Source organism: Salmo salar, chromosome ssa26 (assembly GCF_905237065.1).
Source record: "Salmo salar chromosome ssa26, Ssal_v3.1, whole genome shotgun sequence".
In the NCBI taxonomy this organism is placed as follows: domain Eukaryota; kingdom Metazoa; phylum Chordata; class Actinopteri; order Salmoniformes; family Salmonidae; genus Salmo; species Salmo salar.
This window is the reverse complement of record NC_059467.1, coordinates 20,575,488-20,595,953: the sequence shown is the minus strand read 5'-3', so window position 1 is coordinate 20,595,953 and position 20,466 is coordinate 20,575,488. Positions and strand designations below refer to the sequence as shown.

At 45.4% G+C, this 20,466-nt stretch overlaps 1 protein-coding gene across 6 annotated transcripts in view; it reads left to right on the top strand.

Annotated features, from left to right (window-relative positions):
* LOC106587339 (E3 ubiquitin-protein ligase Arkadia) overlaps nucleotides 1–20,466 on the top strand; it is a 44,892-nt gene that overhangs the window by 14,785 nt on the left and 9,641 nt on the right. For all 6 annotated transcript variants that reach the window (XM_014175650.2, XM_014175651.2, XM_014175653.2 and 3 more), the window contains exons 3-4: nucleotides 5,218–5,344; nucleotides 17,570–17,727. In XM_014175650.2, coding sequence (XP_014031125.1) covers nucleotides 5,218–5,344; nucleotides 17,570–17,727 — 285 coding nt within the window. The remainder of the gene's footprint in view (nucleotides 1–5,217; nucleotides 5,345–17,569; nucleotides 17,728–20,466) is intronic.

The following is a 20,466-nucleotide window of genomic DNA, read 5'->3' as shown; positions in this document are numbered from 1 at the left end:
GCAGTGATACAGCCCGACAGGATGCTCTCAATTGTGCACCTGTAAAAGTTTGTGAGTGTTTTCGGTGACAAGCCAAATTTCTTAAGCCTCCTGAGGTTGGAGAGGCGCTGTTGTGCCGCCTTCACCACGCTGTCTGTGTGTGTGGACCATTTCAGTTTGTCCGTGATGTGTACGCCAAGGAACTTAACTTTCCACCTACTCCACTACTGGATAGGGGGGTGCTCCCTCTGCTGTTTCCTGACGTCCACAATCATCTCCTTTGTTTTGTTGATGTTGAGTGAGAGGTTGTTTTACTGACGCAACACTAACGAGTTCCCTCACCACCTCCCTGTAGGCCGTCTCATCGTTGTTGGTAATCAAGCCCACTACTGTTGTGTCGTCTGCAAACTTGATGATTGAGTTGGAGGTGTGCTTGGCCGCGCAGTCATGGGTGAACAGGGAGTACAGGAGGGGGCTGAGCACGCACCTTTGTGGGGCCCCAGTGTTGAGGATCAGCGAAGTGGAGATGTTGTTTCCTACCTTCACCACCTGGGGGTGGCTCATCAAAGTCCAGGACCCAGTTGCACAGTGTGGGGTTGAGACCCAGGGCCTCATGCTTAATGATGAGCTTGGAGGGTATTATGGTGTTGAATGCTGAGCTGTAGTCAATAAACAGCATTCTTACATAGGTATTCCTCTTGTCCAGTTGGGATAGGGCAGTGTGATGGCAATTGCATCATCTGTGGACCTATTGGGGCAGTATGCAAACTGAAGTGGGTCTAGGGGGGCAGGTAAGGGGGAGGTGATATGATCCTTGACTAGTCTCTCAAAGCACTTCATGATGACAGAAGTGAGTGCTATGGGTGGCGATAGTCATTTAAAAACAAAATACTACATAGTTTCCTAAGGACTCGAAAGCGAGGCGACCATCTCTGTGGGTGTATCTATGGGTATTGAAGAAGCAGTTTTTTAATTTTTTTTATTCTGTCCACGGTGTTTGAGCTCTGTGCAGCTTTGTAGGTGCCACGGGTAGAGGCAGTGAAAAGTCCAGCATTTTCCATTCTTTTGAACATAGCTCTTGTGCAGTGGAATACACACAGAGAAGTTAAGCCCAAGGGTTTGCTGGAATATGACCTCTGGGCATGGCCAAGCCTGTTAGGATTTTTTGAATTTACATAGGCTGAAAATGCCTGAAACAAAGAGGGCAATGTTCAAGAGACATTTCAGTTTTTTCCTCTCGTATTCATATGCCTCTTTAGGAACCTCTGAGGCTAGCAGTTACCATGAATATACATGCTTTGATGGAGCTCTAATGTATGTGTTTCACTTTGAGACATACAAATGAGGGCGTGCATCGCGTGCTATAGAATGGCCCGGCGCTGCACACACACATTTCAAGTTTCAGACTATATGTGCACATTTTGAATTTCCTGTTGAGTAGCAATAGCATCTTCCCTCCCACATCTCAGTCTTGAGCAAGGTCATTATTATGTAGCACATTCTCTTTGTTCTACCGAGGTCACTCACTGGTTCTCTCTATCACACCGCTGAGTCACCCTGACCTGTGACCAGTGGAAAATAGACTTTGCACGCAAGGTGGGTAGGTACTGCTGATTTGAGGCTAACCGGCCTCACACCAAAAGGGCATGTGTCGCCTGTCTCCTCTCTGCTACCCGGAGCTCCAAACCTGGCAGCCCAGAAACCAGGCCTCTTCCTCTGTCTGAGCTGCAGGTGTCTGGGTTTATGCACCCAGCTTGTCCTCCCACAACACACCACAGTAGAGCAGGGTAGAGCAGCACAGCACGCCTCTGACAACCACCTGCTGTTTCCCGAGCTGCACCGCTACAACACTCGCCAAAGAACTCCATTTTTCGAGGAACTCTTAATTTTCTGTTCCTGCCTTACCCTCTTTCACCTCTCTCAGTTGAATGTCTTGATGTAGCTAAGCTGTAATAGTGTTTCCACTCAGTGGCCCTGGGGAATCATCGAGGGGGTCATGGGGCGAGGCTGCCTCTCTCTGTGTCTTTGCTATGGGAAGTAGGTGGGTGGAGAGGACTGACTCAAGCACTAAGCCCCACTGTAGCTTGCTAACAACAAGGGCTCTCAGAGGAGAAACTATGCCATTGTTTATAGTAGAGGAGAGGAGGCAGTCAGTAGAGATAGATCTCTATTGGCCAGAGGAGGGGGTGAATGTAATGGACATAAAAAGGCTATTCGTCAGACTTTAAATACATGGACATGACATGAGTGTTTTACTACTGTAATTCCTGTATTCATGTCACAATATAGACATATGCCCTGCAGTAGGGTGTGAAAATCATGACAGTTCTATAGATTACATTTCTATCTGCAACTGTCCATACTGTGTGTTATGCCAAGCTGCATACACCCCTGAGGTCACAATCTGCTTTTTCTCAACTGCAAAATGGAGAATGCAGACACTACACACTGAAATAAATATATATTCAAAGCTAGGTGCCAGGACATTTATCTTATTTGTCCATGTCAATAGTCACATCGGCTATTGTTAGATGTGAGGTCATATAGTCTTATTTCCATTCCCTGAACCAGGAAGTGTTTGTGTAGAGCAGTATGTTTCATGAGGGAGAGGGGTAGCTAGGCTAGGAGAGGGTGCTAAGCAGCAGCACCCAGTGGACCACTGCAATAGAACTCACTCAGGGGAGTGCTGATGTTCACTAGAGCAACAAGCCACTGCTCACTGCACAGACACACAAACAACACAGCATCTATGAGGCAACACATGGCACAGTTGAACCTAATGTTACAATCATTTCACTATAGTAATAATACACAGTGGACTAGAATTAATTTAGTTTTTGAGCTGTCATTTTAAATCTGTAAAAATATGTCTGTAGATCAAACAGACAGTGAGTATAAGGGCCACATTTAGAACTAGCTGTTTGGGGTGGTGTGACTAAAACAAGTCTCTTGCCTTCCTGGTTGCGATATTATGAAATGTTAAGTGTATTGAACACACCCTGGGCCTCTTCCTGACAGTGAGGCCAGGTCAGGCATGGCTGAAATGAGAACTGGAATGAGAGATACTAGACAGGGGACCAATCAGAGTGCAGATGCAGAGATTGCACTGCAAATCCTGCAGACAGTGGAGAGCAGAGCAGCATTTACTGACCTACATTTCACACAGGCCCAGTACACAGACTGTTAGCCTGCACACCCACACCACAATCACTATTCATTTATATTGATACTGATACTCCTATTTAGCTTTGGGTGTGTTTCTCCCCTGGTGAGGAAGAACCACCAGAAGATGCTGGTGGAGGTTGTTTATGTTGCTGCGTAACACACATGAGCTGATGTGTTGTCAACCAGCCATTTTAGCAACAGAGCCTGCTATATACAGCAACAGACATGTATAACCTCTCTGGAATTAACTGCATACTAAAACGGATGCAATTTTATTTACGTAAAGAGAATTTCCGGCTACTTTTCCAGCTACTTTATATGATCATTATCAGTTCAACAATGTTTACATCAGGACTTTCAGGTCAAATTGCTGGATGTCTCTCTCCCCAGTATACTCTTATCTATTCGGATGCCTAGTAACTTTACCCTGCCTTCATGTACATATACTACATTACCAAAACTATGTGGACACCTGCTCGTCAAACATCTCATTTCAAAATCATGGGCATTAATGTGGAGTTGGTCCCCCCCCTTTTTTGCTGCTTAACAGCCTCCACTCTCCTGGGAAGGCTTTCCACTAGATGTTGGAACATTGTTGCATGGACTTGCTTCCATTCAGCCACCAGCATTAGTGAGGTCGGGCACTGATGTTGGGCGGTTAGGCCTGGCTCGCAGTCGGCGTTCCAATTCATCCCAAAGGTGTTCGACGGGTTGAGGTCAGTGCTCTGTGCAGACCAGTCAAGTTCCTCCACACTGATCTCGACAAACCATTTCTGTATGGACCTCGCTATGTGCATGGGGGCATTGTCATGCTGAAACAGGAAAGGGCCTTCCCCAAACTGTTGTCACAAAGTTGGAAGCACAGAATCGTCTAGAATGTCATTGTATGCTGTAGCGTTAATATTTCCCTTCACTGGAACTAAGGGGCCTAGCCCACACTGTGAAACAGCCCCAGACCATTATTCCTCCTCCACCAAACTTTACAGTTGGCACTATACATTCAGGCAGGTAGCGTACTCCTGGCATTCACCGTAGCCAGATTCGTCTGTCGGACTACTAGATGGTGAAGCATTATTCATCACTCCAGAGAACACGTTTCCACTGCTCCAAAGTTCAATGGCAGCGAGCTTTACACCACTCCAGCCGACGCTTGGCATTGCGCATGGTGATCTTAGGTTTGTGTGCGGCTGCTTGACCATGGAAACCCATTTCATGAAGCTCCCGACGATACAGTTATTGTGCTGACGTTGCTTCCAGAGGCAGTTTGGAACTCAGTAGTGAGTGTTGCAACCGAGGACAGACTATTTTTACGCGCTTCAAGCACTCTGCTATTCTGTTCTGTGAGCTTGTGTGGACTACCACTTTGTGGCTGAGCCATTGTTTCTCATAGACGTTTCCACTTCACAATAACAGCACTTACAGTTGACCGGGGCAGCGCTAGCAGGGCAGAAATTTGACGATCTGACTTGTTGGAAAGGTGTTATCCTATTATGGTGCCATGTTGAAAGTCATTAAGCTTTTGGCTCCCGAGTGGCACAGCGGTCTAAGGCACTGCATCTCAGTGCTAGAGGCGTCACTACAGACCCTGGTTCAATTCCAGGCTGTATCACAACCAGCTGTGATTGGAAGTCCCATAGGGCGGCACACAATTGGCCCAGCGTCGTAAAATAGGCTATCATCGTAAAATAAGAATTTGTTCTTTACTGACTTGCCTTGTTAAATAAATAAATAAAAATATTGCATGGTTGTGTGCTTGATTTTATACACCTGTCAGCAACAGGTGTGGCTGAAATAGCTGAATCCACAAATTTTGTGTCCACATACTTCTGTATATGTAGTATATCTCAAGTACTTCGTACCCCTGCACATTGATCTGGTACTGGTACTTCCTGTATATACTTCCATTCTTGTGTATTTTATTCCTCTTGTGTTAGTTAAAAAAAAATTACATCTATATTTTAGTCTGCATCAATTGGAAAGGTTCGTAAGCAAGCATTTCACTATATACTCTACACCAGTTGTATTCGGCGCAAGTCATTTAATAAAATTTGATTTGCCTGTGTTGTGTTCCAGGTTCTCTGGATGAAGACGTGGTGGTGATCGAGGCGACCCCTGCACCCCCTGTCCCAGCCAGCGAGGAGATCAACGTCACCTCCACCGACAGCGAGGTGGAGATAGTCAACGTGGGAGATGGCTTCAGGTGAGCACCTTCCCCTGTCTCCTCTCTGAGGAGATCAACGCTGTACAGAGCTGATGAACCACAGTGGAAAATCGAATGAAGTGACATGGTAAAGTACTTTGGCTGTGAAATTCTCTCTCTCGGGAGAAAAAACATCCACCTCAATATTTCCCCCCATCTTTAAGCTGTGACAGTAATCTAAATGGCACCAGCCTTCATTTGTGTCCTGAGACAGCCTGGCCCTGCAGTACTGACAGTACTTTATCCTCGTGGCTCTGTCGATATATTCAGTCAACTGTGGTGCGTCTAATAGAGGCTCGCTGAGCACTGGCTTCTCATCAAGTGTCATAACATTTACTGAGACTGCCACATTGGGCTGGGGTAGTGTTTTTCCAGGATACCTCAGAAATGCAGTGTAGGCTCTCCAAGTGCTATTTGGCCCCTATGGAGAAGTTTCTGGTATCGCTGTGGCAGGGGAGATAATGCTCATCTGTGATTGGCCGTGAAGCTGGCAGGCTGCAGCATTGCACTGGCATTCCGCAGCTCTCCCAGCTGTTGCTATCGCTGTCTTCTTCAAGGGCAAGGCTTCCATACAGTAATACACAAGCTCTCTCCCCATCCTCCATGAACAAACTAACGAGAGACCCTCTCCCCCCAGGGCATTCTCATCTGACCCTCAGTTCACTCTGATCCAGGTCCAGTTACCTCTGATGCCCCTGTCAGGGAAGTACAGGTTCAGTTCGTCTCTCTGGTACAGTCTCTGATCTAGAGAACCAGGACATTAGATCCAGGTGGATTTGCTTTTCTTCTCGCGGCACGCTCTCCTGAACTGATATGATTACTAAAACATGGGAAATAAATGCCAGCTGGTTACAGGGCTTTTGGCAGGCTTTGTGAAGTGGGTACCCAGAGTGTAGTCTTTCTACATAGACCTAGGCCTACATGATTTCTCTATCTGACTCTTGTGGGAAGTCTTCTGAAAATGCTCTCTGCCATGACCTGAGGAGAGTTGATCTCATGCATTGGGATTTTACAGCAGTGCCAGTGTGAGAGCCCTATGCTACAGTATGTCGGTGCTGTTATAGTGGTGTTCCTCTCTGAGTTGTTTCTACTTGTTTCCCCTCGTCTTTCTCTCCTTGAACCCCTCTCCTTTCTTTAATTGTTATTGAGGTGTCTTGGTGCATAGCACTGAGAATCATTTACACCATCTTGATTCCATTATCTCACCCTCTGCTTCCAGAAATAGCAAGGCCTGTGAATTTCACTCCTGCCAGCAAAGTCACTCTGTCAACCCAAATGAATTGCTCTCTGTTTGTGATATGCCTCGTCTCTTGTGAGAGAAATTAGCAGAATTCCAGCAGAAATTCTGCTCCAGCAATCAAATGGTCAGTTTGTTACTGTTGCGTTTATCTTGTATAAAACTTTTATACACAACACAACACTGAACAATACATTTATTGCACTATAACGGTGACAAACAGTGCCCACAAACTGTTAGTGCCTACAGTGCTTTCGGAAAAGTATTCAGACCCTTTTACTTTTTCCAAATGTTACTTTACAGCCTTATTCTAAAATCGATTCAACATTTTTTTTATTAATATACGCACAATACCCCATAATGACAAAGCGAAAACAGGTTTTTAGAATTTTTTTCAAATGTATTAAAAATAAAAAAACGGATGCCTTATTTACATAAGTATTCAGACCCTTTGCTATGAGAACCAAAATTGAGCTCAGGTGCATCTTATTTCCATTGATCATCCTTGAGATGTTTCTACAACTTGATTGGATTCCACCTATGGTAAATTAAATTGATTGGAGGGCCTTGGTCAGGGAGGTGACCAAAAACCTGATGGTCACTCTGACAGAGTTCCTGAGTTCCTCTGTTGAGATGGGAGAACCTTCCAGAAGGACAGCCATCTTTGCAGCACTCCACCAATCAAGGCTTTATGGTAGAGTGGCCAGACAGAAGCCACTCCTCCGTAAAAGGCACATGACAGCCCACTTGGAGTTTGCCAAAAGGCACCTAAAGGAGTCTCAGACCATGAGAAACAAGATTCCCGGTCTGATGAAACCGATATTGAACTGTTTGGCCTGAATGCCAAGCAGCATGTCTGGAGGAAACCTGCCACGATCCCTACGGCGAAACCTGCTCCAGAGTGCTCAGGACTTCAGACTGGGGCAAAGGTTTACCTTCCAACAGGACAACCCTAAGCTCACAGCCAAGACAATGCAGGAGTAGCTTTGGGACAAGACTCTGAATGTCCAGAGCCCGGACTTGAACCTGATCGAACATCTCTGGAGAGACCTGAAAATAGCTGTGCAGCGACGCTCCCCATCCAATGTGACAGAGCTTGAGAGGATCTGCAGAGAAGAATGGGAGAATCTCCCCAAATACAGGTGTGCCAAGCTTGTAGCGTCATACCCAAGGAGACTCGAGGCTGTAATTGCTGCCAAAGGTGCTTCAACATAGTCCTGAGTAAAGGGTCTGAATACTTATGTAAATGTGATATTTGTTTTTTTATTTTTAATACATTTGCAAGAATTTAAAACTGTTTTTGTTTAGTCATTATGGGGTATTGTGTGATGAGGATTTTCAATTTTTTAATACATTTTTGAATAAGTTTGTAACGTAACAAAATGTGGGAAAAGTTGAGGGGTCTGAATACTTTCCAAATGCACTGTACATAAATCTGTCCCAACAGCAGTCCCAACACCTTACCACTGCTACACCTGGCTATCAGCGGAGCCTTGTCGGGCAGCAAAACAGTTCATTCAGCCTAATTTACTGACTTTAAAAAAACATGGCTGACTTGCTTAAAGAAATGTGCTTACTACTGCCAATTGAGATGTACAAACTATGGCGTAAGGGGACGACGTGCGGATGAGGCAATGCGTTATTTCGATTAAGACATTAATGAGCGAGTTAGGACAGACGTTTTCAATATAACTAATTTTTTAGCACTTTTGAAATGGGCTGTTCTTACAGTATTCTCCCTGTACACCAAGTCAGAACTGTAGGATAAATAAAGGGGCTTATAGGCAGACAATGAAAGCTCTTACAATATTCTATGATTGCATTTCTCTAAAACAGGTTATTGGCACCACCAAGTCAGAACAGTAGGCACAATTTTAAGAGGTGAATATAGATTACATTTATTAGGGTGAGGCACGTGGGCTACTAACAGCTTACTACACAACATACACTTAATATTACTTTCTTAGCTACAGTATACATATCTCCCTGGCATGTTAGATTTATGCAGCAGCATACAAGATATCTTTGGACTCACCTTGTTGTACTGTTCTCACTTGAACAGGAAGGTGGCGTGGAGGTCTTTCGTGGGCAAATTTTGGCATCAAACTCTGTCATCAATCTGGCATTCTCTGGATTTATGGTGCTTTCAAGACAACTGGGAACTCTGAAATTAACAAGGGCGAATCATGATGACGTCGGAGCTCTAGAAATAGGCCCGAGTTCCCAACTTGCAATTGCGAGTTGGATGACCACTCAAAACTTATTTTCCCAGTCGGAGCTCTTTTTCTTCCGAGTTCCCAGTTGTCTTGAACTCACTGAACTCTGAGATTTCCCAGTTCAGAGATCCCAGTTGTTTTGAGCACGGCGATTTGCGATTTCCAACTTGTTGTGTAATGTTTATGTCCAATGGCCGATGAGCACCGATACGTTTTATCTATAATTTCTCTTTTATTATTTCTCTTCATATGACAGGGATTGAAAAGGATTGGCCAGTAGATTGTCGACTTGATTCATGATGATGACTGCTACCTAAGATTTTGAAAGAAAGATGTTGACATGATCAGTCTAATCAAAGCTACTGTAGATATAACGTGATTTGAAGTCATTTTATCTGTGGCCAATGACCTTAAGCCTTCTTGGATGGACACTTCTAATGTAATTCTATGGCAGCACCCAAGGGGCTTGAATTTTCGAGCTCTACCCGTAGATTTTGCAGTGATCTAGGCTGTCATTGTAAATAAGATTTTGTTCTTAACTAACTTGCCTAGTTAAATAAAGGTTAAATTATAATATATATTTTTTTATCTAGTTTCCCCATGCGTGACTGAACACTGAGCCAATCACGGCGCAACTCGAGAACACTACCAACCCCTTCGCTACGTATTTTCCGCTGGCTGCCGCACCACCACAGAAAGCACTGAGCTAGGCTGAAACCCCTGCATTTTGGAGCTGCCCTACTCAAGAAAGCAAAAAAGAGACCAACTTTGTATGCAGGTTTATTAACTCAATTATATTTTAGATTTTTACATTGTTTGCGAACTGATATGTGACTCGTATTAATGCCAAAATAACATGCAAAACAGGCAACAACAAAAAAGCTAAACAGGAGGAGCTCAAAACAGCCCTGAATGACGAGTCGCCCTTGCTTGTAGGTAATGGCTAGGTATCTGGGGAGTAAAGTAAACAAAATAAACCTACATAGGTGATTTTTATGTATCCATTTTATACCATTGCAGGTCAAAACACTGTTCTGACACTTAAAAATACTTCAACAAGCAACATTGTGCAGGTTTACTGAATAGGCACAAAGCATACCATAGGTCTAAAGATATCAGGAGTGGCCAGCCCAATGAGCCCAGTGCATTTTCATGTTATTTCCATTTCATCTGAATGACATGCATATGTTCAGGGTGGCAGTAAGGTAGTAAAGCTTATTGATCTGGGGAATGGATGGCTGACTGGAGAGGAGATAGAGACTGCTAGTAATCCCAGGTGAGCCTCCCAGCTGCTGTGTCCTTGAATGAATCACTAATTTGCTTCAGTAAATACTCAGCTAGCTACATAAATGCAAACTTAATGAGGCCGTGTCATTCATTTGCATGTTAGGGGATTGGTTGGTTCCTGGCGATGTATACTGTTTACTAGCTAGCTAATCCACCTTGTGTAATTATGCTCCTTACTAATGTAATCCATAGCATGCTAGCATTGTTAGCCATAAGCTTATGTTTTGTTATTCCCGGTCATTATGCTTTCAGGAAGATAATCAGCCAAATATGGCCTCCTCAATGATGGCTAGAGAGGAGGTGCACAGCCATGTCATGGCGTGTTCTGTCTAAACAGGCCCATTGAGGCCAGAGAAGGTTCTAGAAGCCTCTGTCTCTCCGGTATGACCAGTCATGTGGCATCACTTCCCATTATTATCAGGATGAGAGGAGCCCCCTCCACACTCTACAAACAACCCTAAAATAGGCAACTCCATATCTGACCAGTTAGAGTCCTAGGATGTTATCCCATATTGACCTACAGTATCTATCATATAATACATTTACTGTCTGCAAGGAACGTGATCATGTTGTTTTCAAGGGTAGGTTTTTAGATGTAGGATATTTGTTCTGTATGTAGGGCAGTGCAATGAAGTGTTGCGTAGTGTCTAGCTGTTCCCAGAATGGGACCCTCTGTGTGAAACCTAAGGTCAGTTAGTGGTGCTCCCTCTCTCAGGCTCTGACCGTCGACGTGACTCATCTCCAGGCTCCCAGCTCTCTCTGTGAGTGGAATGCAGGGAGTGGGGGAAAGCTGGGGGGGGGGTTAATAGCATCAAGCCTTAACATCTCAGGAAAATTAATGACCTGTGCCCAAGGTCAGGCCTGTGTGTGTGTGTGTGTGTGTGTGTGTGTGCGCGCAAGAGGAACCAGAGCAGGAACAAGAAGAGTAATAACATACTGTTGATTAGTGGCGTGGATGAGCAGTTAAAGAACAGGTTTAGAGACCAGTTCAGGCTGCTGTGGAGTGGAATAGCAGGGGGCCAGATAGGGTCTCTCCATAGCTCTGCATAGTGCATAGCGTACCCAGAGAGCTGCACTGGGGAGCAGGCCACATGCCTCTGGTTGTTTTTAGCAGTGAAGCCAAGCCCCTTTTCCAGAGGCCAGCTCATCTGACCACTCTCTCTGGGCTCACCATCTCAGTGAGCCCATTCTGCAGGTCTGGAACCCCAATGGAGAATTTCACCCACTTGGCTTGACTGACTGGAGCTTTAGTGGCCCTGTTAATTTCTCCCATGTTCCCTCTGTCCCACAGACACACGATTAGCTTGCCCGTGATTGATTGTTCCCTGACAGTGCTCCTCTGTAGATTTATTCAGGTTGTGCACTGTGACTTATTTTTAACGGCTTTATCCAGGAGTTGATAAGGCTAAACGTGTCTGGCCTTTTCAGAAATATTCATGTGGGAAGAGATCAGTAAGGGGGCAAGAGAAGAGATCAGTAAAGGGGAAGGGAAGAGATCAGTAAGGGGGCAAGAGAAGAGATCAGTTAAGGGGGCAAGAGAAGAGATCAGTAAAGGGGAAGGGAAGAGATCAGTAAAGGGGAAGGGAAGAGATCAGTAAAGGGGAAGGGAAGAGATCAGTAAAGGGGAAGGGAAGAGATCAGTAAAGGGGAAGGGAAGAGATCAGTAAAGGGGAAGGGAAGAGATCAGTAAAGGGGAAGGGAAGAGATCAGTAAAGGGGAAGGGAAGAGATCAGTAAAGGGGAAGGGGAGAGATCAGTAAAGGGGAAGGGGAGAGATCAGTAAAGGGGAAGGGAAGAGATCAGTAAAGGGGAAGGGAAGAGATCAGTAAAGGGGAAGGGAAGAGATCAGTAAAGGGGAAGGGAAGAGATCAGTAAAGGGGAAGGGAAGAGATCAGTAAAGGGGAAGGGAAGAGATCAGTAAAGGGGAAGGGAAGAGATCAGTAAAGGGGAAGGGAAGAGATCAGTAAAGGGGAAGGGAAGAGATCAGTAAAGGGGAAGGGAAGAGATCAGTAAGGGGGCAAGAGAAGAGATCAGTAAGGGGGCAAGAGAAGAGATCAGTAAGGGGGCAAGAGAAGAGATCAGTAAGGGGGCAAGAGGAGAGATCAGTAAGGGGGGAAGGGGAGAGATCAGTAAGGGGGGAAGGGAAGAGATCAGTAAAGGGGAAGGGGAGAGATCAGTAAGGGGGCAAGAGAATAGATCAGTAAAGCGGAAGAGAAGAGATCAGTAAAGGGGAAGGGAAGAGATCAGTAAAGGGGAAGGGAAGAGATCAGTAAAGGGGAAGGGAGAGATCAGTAAAGGGGAAGGGAAGAGATCAGTAAAGGGGAAGGGGAGAGATCAGTAAAGGGGAAGGGGAGAGATCAGTAAAGGGGCAAGAGAAGAGATCAGTAAAGCGGAAGGGAAGAGATCAGTAAAGGGGAAGGGAAGAGATCAGTAAAGGGGAAGGGAAGAGATCAGTAAAGGGGAAGGGAAGAGATCAGTAAAGGGGAAGGGAAGAGATCAGTAAAGGGGAAGGGAAGAGATCAGTAAAGGGGAAGGGAAGAGATCAGTAAAGGGGATGGGAAGAGATCAGTAAAGGGGAAGGGAAGAGATCAGTTAAGGGGGCAAGAGAAGAGATCAGTAAAGGGGAAGGGGAGAGATCAGTAAAGGGGAAGGGGAGAGATCAGTAAGGGGGAAGGGGAGAGATCAGTAAAGGGGAAGGGAAGAGATCAGTAAGGGGGCAAGAGAATAGATCAGTTAAGGGGGCAAGAGAAGAGATCAGTAAAGGGGAAGGGGAGAGATCAGTAAAGGGGAAGGGGAGAGATCAGTAAGGGGGGAAGGGGAGAGATCAGTAAAGGGGAAGGGAAGAGATCAGTAAAGGGGAAGGGGAGAGATCAGTAAGGGGGCAAGGGAAGAGATCAGTAAAGGGGAAGAGAAGAGATCAGTAAAGGGGAAGGGAAGAGATCAGTAAAGGGGAAGGGAAGAGATCAGTAAAGGGGAAGGGAAGAGATCAGTAAAGGGGAAGGGAAGAGATCAGTAAAGGGGAAGGGAAGAGATCAGTAAAGGGGAAGGGAAGAGATCAGTAAAGGGGAAGGGAAGAGATCAGTAAGGGGGGAAGGGAAGAGATCAGTAAGGGGGGAAGGGAAGAGATCAGTAAGGGGGGGAAGGGAAGAGATCAGTAAGGGGGCAAGAGAAGAGATCAGTAAGGGGGCAAGAGAAGAGATCAGTAAAGGGGGCAAGAGAAGAGATCAGTAAAGGGGGCAAGAGAAGAGATCAGTAAGGGGGCAAGAGAAGAGATCAGTAAGGGGGCAAGAGAAGAGATCAGTAAAGGGGAAGGGAAGAGATCAGTAAAGGGGAAGGGAAGAGATCAGTAAGGGGGGAAGAGAAGAGATCAGTAAGGGGGGAAGAGAAGAGATCAGTAAAGGGGAAGGGAAGAGATCAGTAAAGGGGAAGGGAAGAGATCAGTAAAGGGGAAGGGAAGAGATCAGTAAAGGGGAAGGGAAGAGATCAGTAAAGGGGAAGGGAAGAGATCAGTAAAGGGGAAGGGAAGAGATCAGTAAAGGGGAAGGGGAGAGATCAGTAAAGGGGAAGGGGAGAGATCAGTAAAGGGGAAGGGGAGAGATCAGTAAGGGGGCAAGAGAAGAGATCAGTAAAGGGGAAGGGAAGAGATCAGTAAAGGGGAAGGGAAGAGATCAGTAAAGGGGAAGGGAAGAGATCAGTAAAGGGGAAGGGAAGAGATCAGTAAAGGGGAAGGGAAGAGATCAGTAAAGGGGAAGGGAAGAGATCAGTAAGGGCCCTCTAAGAAATAGAAGGCTGTCTTTTTCTGAGAACTTGTAAATATTTGGAGTGTGATACAGATGGGTTTACATAAGCACTGCTCTCTCCCCCTCACCCCATCCCCCTCCTCTCTCTGGCATGCCCTCACTTGCTCTATCACTCTTCCTCCCTCCCTCTACTCTTGCTGTTTCGATCCCTCTTTCTCTCTCCCTGTAGATATCCGTCACTCCCTCCGCTCTCTATCTCTCTCCCTTGATCTCCGTCCCTCCCATGGCTCTCTCTCTCCCTCTATGTTCCTTCTCTCTCTCTCTCTTCATGCTAGGTTGACCATATTCTCCCTAGGTATTTCCGGGAAGTGAATGAACAGAGTGTAGCTAGTTGTGTGTGTGTGTGTGTGTGTGTGTGTGTGTGTTTTATCTCCCCATCTCTGCCTGCACCTCCCAGAGATGCCCTGGCTTGCAGGAGAATACAGAGAAGGGCCGTTTCTGAAGGGGGAGGTGTAGCAAGGAGTACTGGGTGTAGAGGTCAAAGGGCACCAGGATGAGTAATGCAGACCTGCCAACATGCACGCATTTTGCGTACCAACTATGCAATTCTCTGTCCATGTACGCATAAATGAATAGGGCCTGATTTTGTTATTTTTCATATTTATTCTTTTTTTACATTTGACAAAAAAAGAAATCCACTGAGTCAATCTAACATCCCGATTCTCGAGCTGCAACACACAGACATGTACGGAGTTTGTGTCAACAGACATGGTGATGAATACATCATTATTGGACGTAGCTACCCTGTGTCTGCCCATCCTCCTGTTTGTTGTGATGCTGAGTTTGCTGACTGTCGGCTGTATGTAAACACGTGGACAAATCCCTTTTCGACTCCGTGTGTTGTGGAAAGGTAAACACTAATTGTTTCAAGCTAATGTTAGCAAACATAAGATGGACATTCAGTGGGCTCTAAAGTGCCAGCAGTTAATTTGCTAGTGAAAGAGATGCAAATACGAAAAATAACTGGTCGTATTTGTGCGAGTGTGATATACATTTAATTTTGCGTCCCATTAGTTGTATTTTCCACGTAACATTACGAGGATCACGCAACCTGATAAACTGTAATTATGATCCACGTCACCAAAAGTCTAATCAAAAACAGATATAAACATCTTGGAATGAAATGGAGTGGGGAGTTTAGAAGACGATGAACAATGAATGAGTGTCCGGTATTCGCTATAGAGGCAATGCTTCTAAAATGCCTTTGCACTAGATTGGAGATTTTATCATTTTCAATCATTTGTTTTTATGTTTACAAAATTATTTAGCTTTTAGTGTTGATTAGGAATCGTGTCTAAAAAGCCAATACTTGTGAGCTGGCCCTAGTGATTGACCCTGTTTCAGAGGTGACAAGCGTTCCTCTACTATAGAGACTAAACTTGGGGGCGTGTGCTAAGAAAAACTTTATAGATAATTATCTCCATTCTATACTGTACATGGAATAAACATACAGACAATCTGTGCTAATTCCATTAAACATATATTTATTTGATATGTTCTGTACTTTTATGTTTTGTAAATACCTTTTCAGAGAACTGAACCAGGTGTGATCCATAATGTTTGTCTAAGTACATGAATCTCCAATTTGCCGCGCGCGTCTGGTACTCTAAAAAGTTGGACAGGATTGGCAATGGCGGTTTTCCGCTGAAAGATCATTTGTTTACAGTGCAGAGAGGCCAATGGTTGTGATAGAGGGTGTGAGTCTGCATGCATGCCATATTCAGTGTCAGTGGAGGCTTTGGACTTCGGTGCAGAATGTGCAGCTTGCACTTCTGTCTTGCCCCCCCCCCCCCCCACCCCCCAGTACCATAGCCCAGTTTGTACACAGTCCATAGATCCCATCCTTGCAGTTAGCCCCACATTACCCCACTGCCGAGCCCTCTAAGCCCTCAGGCATTTGGCAGAGTGCGCGTGGAGATGGCAAAACCCTGGTCCTGCCAAGCCCCCAGTTCCCACAGTGTTCATGTTTACTGTGTTCTGTTTTCCCCTCGCCTCCACCCCTCAGAGGCCACGGTGGTAAACAGGTATTTACAAAATAATCCCAGGTCTATGTTGTGGGTAATTAGGCGCTTGTCCCTGGTGGGCTAGCCTGTTCCCCGGGCCCCGAGGTGGGCTAGCCTGTTCCCCGGGCCCCGAGGTGGGAGAGAGGAGGAGCAGGTGCCAATTACAGTGCAATCAAGCCACACCTCCTGTACTGGCTCTCTGCATGTACCACCTTCACTGCTCTGTGTGTGTGTGTGTGTGTGTGTGTGTGTGTGTGAGAACTGCCCCATGGGACATGCCATGGAATTTTTCCCCCCTCTTTTCTGCATTGCCAACATCAGAAGTGGCACTAATAGGTTTTTGTTGCCTTCCTTTCCTTTTGGTTTGTTGTGAAGTGTGTCCGTCTGACAGGAAATGGAATGGGCTGCAGTATGAGCTAATGGGAACCCCCCCCATCACAGCACCAATGCAGCCCAGAATGGCATTTCCTCTGCTGAGTGGTGTGAGTGGGGGCACTCTCTCACGCCTGCTTATTAGACGGACTTCTTAGGCCTACATGGCGGTGTGTGTGTATGGCCTTGCTATTGTTGTGTGCGCACACACACACACACTGGTCTCACTGGAATAGCAGCAGCCCACCATGCTTTTCTGTAATCTTATTGTTTTAATGATGCAACCTGTGGTTTAGAGGTTCTAGCAGCAGCCATTTGTTGAGAGGAGCAAGGGTCTCGCTGCTCTTGGCTCTCCCCTTCCCTCAGCCTGGTCTTGGCCCTCAGGCCTGCTTTAACGCAGGGACTCCCCTAGGCTCCCCCCTCTCATCCTGCTTTACGGCACACTGACACTCTTTGGACTCCCACATCAAATGAGAGAGAGGAAGGCAGGAAGAACAAGTGAGGCAGTGAGATGGGGAGAGAAGAAGACTGCGAAAGGGAGAGGAAAGAGCGCAGTCAATGATGCACAATGGTTGTGACTTGAGCAAATATGTGTGGTTGATGAGGCTAAATGAGGTAGAGGTGTTTCTGTGTGTTGAATTGTGTTTTCCACAAGGTTGTTTTGGAGTTTAGTGGGTGTGGTGGATGAAACCATGTGTGTGATACAAACATGGTCTTTCTGTGTGGTTCTCAAAGGTTTGCACAGCTGTGTGTCTCTCTCATGCGCGCGGCTGTGTGTAGACTGTCTTTATGAATTAGCTGCAGCGCTAGCACTCATGTCAGCTGGCTCTTATTTACATTCCAGCCAGGCGTTCCAGCAGCTCCCAAAGTGAGCTGATTTGGGCTCAACACACAGAAAAAGCACTGTGGACAGTCCCCTGCCTCCAAATGACAACGCTTCAACTTTCCCTTTTACTACATGATAAATGACATCATAAAATGAACTGTTGTTCATATATTTATTTAAAGGACAATCAGGCTGGGAAAGCAAGAGATTTGCTTTGGGAGGAAAATTGGGCTGAATTGTCTGGATTTTCTCACTTCTCCATGAAGTCCTATGGACTGGGTCTCATCCACTGACCACCGGTCTCCAGTGAGAGGGCTGTGTGGTCAGCAATATATCATAGAATTGTTACAATACCGTAGCCCAGGGTCCAGATGACCTGACATTATCAGCGTGGTCCCAGTCAGTCTGAACTGAAGCCTTGTGTAATCTGGTTGTTTACCCCTCCTCTCCTTCCTCTCTAACTGGCTGTGTGTTTGTGTCCACAGGCCTCGCTCGGTGGGGGGCCATGGCAGGATGTACTGGGGCCCCAGCTGCTCCCAGAACCGGCCCCAGGAGCCCCGCGGCCGCCACCGCCTCTCTACCGTCATCCAGCCGCTGCGCCAGAGCGCCGGGGAGGTGGTGGACCTCACAGTGGACGAGGATGGTGAGCATGAGGACGTGCCGACCCACAATTCCACTCTGAGTTGAACTATATGATATAACAGTCACAGAGGTCCTAGACTTAGACTCAGGCCTCTGTGTTTCCACTGTCTTTTCTTTCAAAGCTAGGCTCATTCGTCTTTCAACACAAAGGCGAGTTTACAGTAGTCCTCTGAGGCATTTGTCCTCTTAAGAAGGACAGTCATTTTTATATGAACAACATACAAATGGTTGCACACACTCTCTCTCTCTCTCTCTCTCTCACTCATTCACTCATTCACTCATTCACTCACACACACGTACAGAGAAGCAAGTTTACTCTTGAGGCAGAAAGAAATAGATCTGGTGATTATATGTGTAAAAATCAATTACATTTGGGAACAGCTTTTTCATAGATGCTGCATACGATAGCCGGACTGTCGCACAGTATATGAATGTGGATTTTGATTAGTTTAATGCTTTCTTACATGATCCAGCTCAACACTGCGTAGGGAGTTCGGAAATATTACATGTCAAATGAAATACTCTCATTCACACTCTATTGTTTAATAGGATTGGCTAGCTTCTTCCACACATCTCTCCGAACTTGCGAGCGAGTGGCTGTCGCTAACTTGAATAAGAATTGTCCTGTCATCACAATTCAATTTGAAATGTTCCCGTCATCGAGCACTGTTTAATAATGATTCATCTGTATCTTTTCATCAAATGGAGGGATATTCATAGCGACCGTGCCCCTGAGAGCGACTGACTGCTCTTTCATTGTTTGGCTTTTACACATCAACCCAATGCATTTCTGATACATGTCGTTTCATACTGTCAATCCTATCATGTTTGTAGCATGATAAAATGTCACAGCGATGCCAGCCACTGGAGCAGCAGCCAGAAGCATGCTCTTCATTGTAAATGTGGAGGCTTTAGGCACAAGGAATGAAATACACCTGGCAGTATTAAAGCTTATGTGGGTTAAGGGTTTCACTCCGGATTTAGGGGACATACAGCGGACTCCTGATGAGTATAGTCTACATTGAATTCCAGAGTCCATTGAAGAGCTGTGTATTTAATCATTCATATACGTACATTATTCTCACCAGATGTATAGGCCTACTCCAGTTCAGTTCATACATTCATGACAGCCCCAAGCCATTGCATATACACCTTTTTAAAATGGGTTCTTTGTTTCAGTTTCCCTGTCTAGTTGTTCATTGTTTTTATTTATTTAAATGAAAAGCACATTATAAATTCAATGTATTATTATTTTAATATGTCAGGTGTGGACTGACTGTTTTTGTAATGGCTTTACCATTCCAACATCCTACATATCTCTGGCTAATGGCTTTGTTTTCCCAGACCAGTTTGCCCTCTAACCTGAGGCATTAGCAAACCAGACCAAAGCATTAATGTGACTTAAAAGTCCAATTTGGTGCATTCTCTTTATGGTCTCGCACCGTGTGACTGATAACAGAATAACAGAGCAGTGTGAGATATGAGCGCATTTGCATTTCTTTGGAGGAGGAGGAGAAATTAATTTGTGAGTATGAAAAGCAGATGGAGCGCACACTGTGGAATGCTAATGAGGTCTCTTCTTCTCCCTGGCTGCCAAGCCACTGCAGCCAGTCTACACATCAGGGTTTCCGTTAGCCGGTAATAGCCAGCTTTTAACCGCTTTTTTGTTGTTGTTTTTTTTCAAAAATAAATAAATAGAAAAGCAGATAAAATTGCCATGTGTATAGTAGGCTTACACTGAGGTGGCCAAAACATTAGGAACACCTTAATATTCAGTTTCACCCCCTTTTGCCCTCAGAACAGCCTCAATTCGTCGGGGCATGAACTCCAGAAGGTGTCGAAAGCGTTCCACAGTGATGCTGGCCCATGTTCACTCCAATGCTTCCCACAGTTGTCAAGTTGGCCCTAATGTCTTTTGGGTGGTGGACCATTCTTGGTGCACACTGGAAACTGTTGATCGTGAAAAACCCATCATCAGCGTTGCGGTTCACCTGGCTCCTCCTACTATACCAGTGGTGGTTCTAGACCATTTCAACTGGGGGGGGGGCCCATAAGGGGTTCCAAAAGTCACAGGGGCACTGCACCCCCCCCCAGAACCGCTAGTGTACTATACCCCGTACAAAGGCACTTAAATGTTTTGTCTTGCCCATTCACCCTCTGAATGGCACACATGTCTTAACCTCTTCCGCTAGCGGGACCCCTAGCCAACAGCCAATGGGATTGCATGGCGCGAAATACAAAAACTACTAAAATACCACAATTCAATTTTCACAAACAATCAACTATTTCACACCATTTTAAAGATAAGACTCGTTATTCTAACTACATTGTCCGATTTCATAGACCAAAATAACCACACAGCCATTTTCCAAGCAAGCATATATCTCAATAAAACCCAAAACACAGCTAAATGAAGCACTAACCTTTGATCTTCATCAGATGACACTCCTAGGACATTATGTTATACAATACATGTATGTTTTGTTCAATCAAATTTATATCCAAAAACAGCTTTTTACATTGGCGCGTGATGTTCAGAAAATGTATTCCCACCAAAAACTTCCGGTGAATTTACAAAAATACTCATCATAAACGTTGACAAAATACATAACAATTATTTTAAGAATTATAGATACAGAACTCCTTTATGCAATCGCTGTGTTAGATTATAAAATAGCTTTTCGGCGAAAGCACATTTTTCAATATTCTGAGTACATAGCTCGCCATCACGGCACCCGCC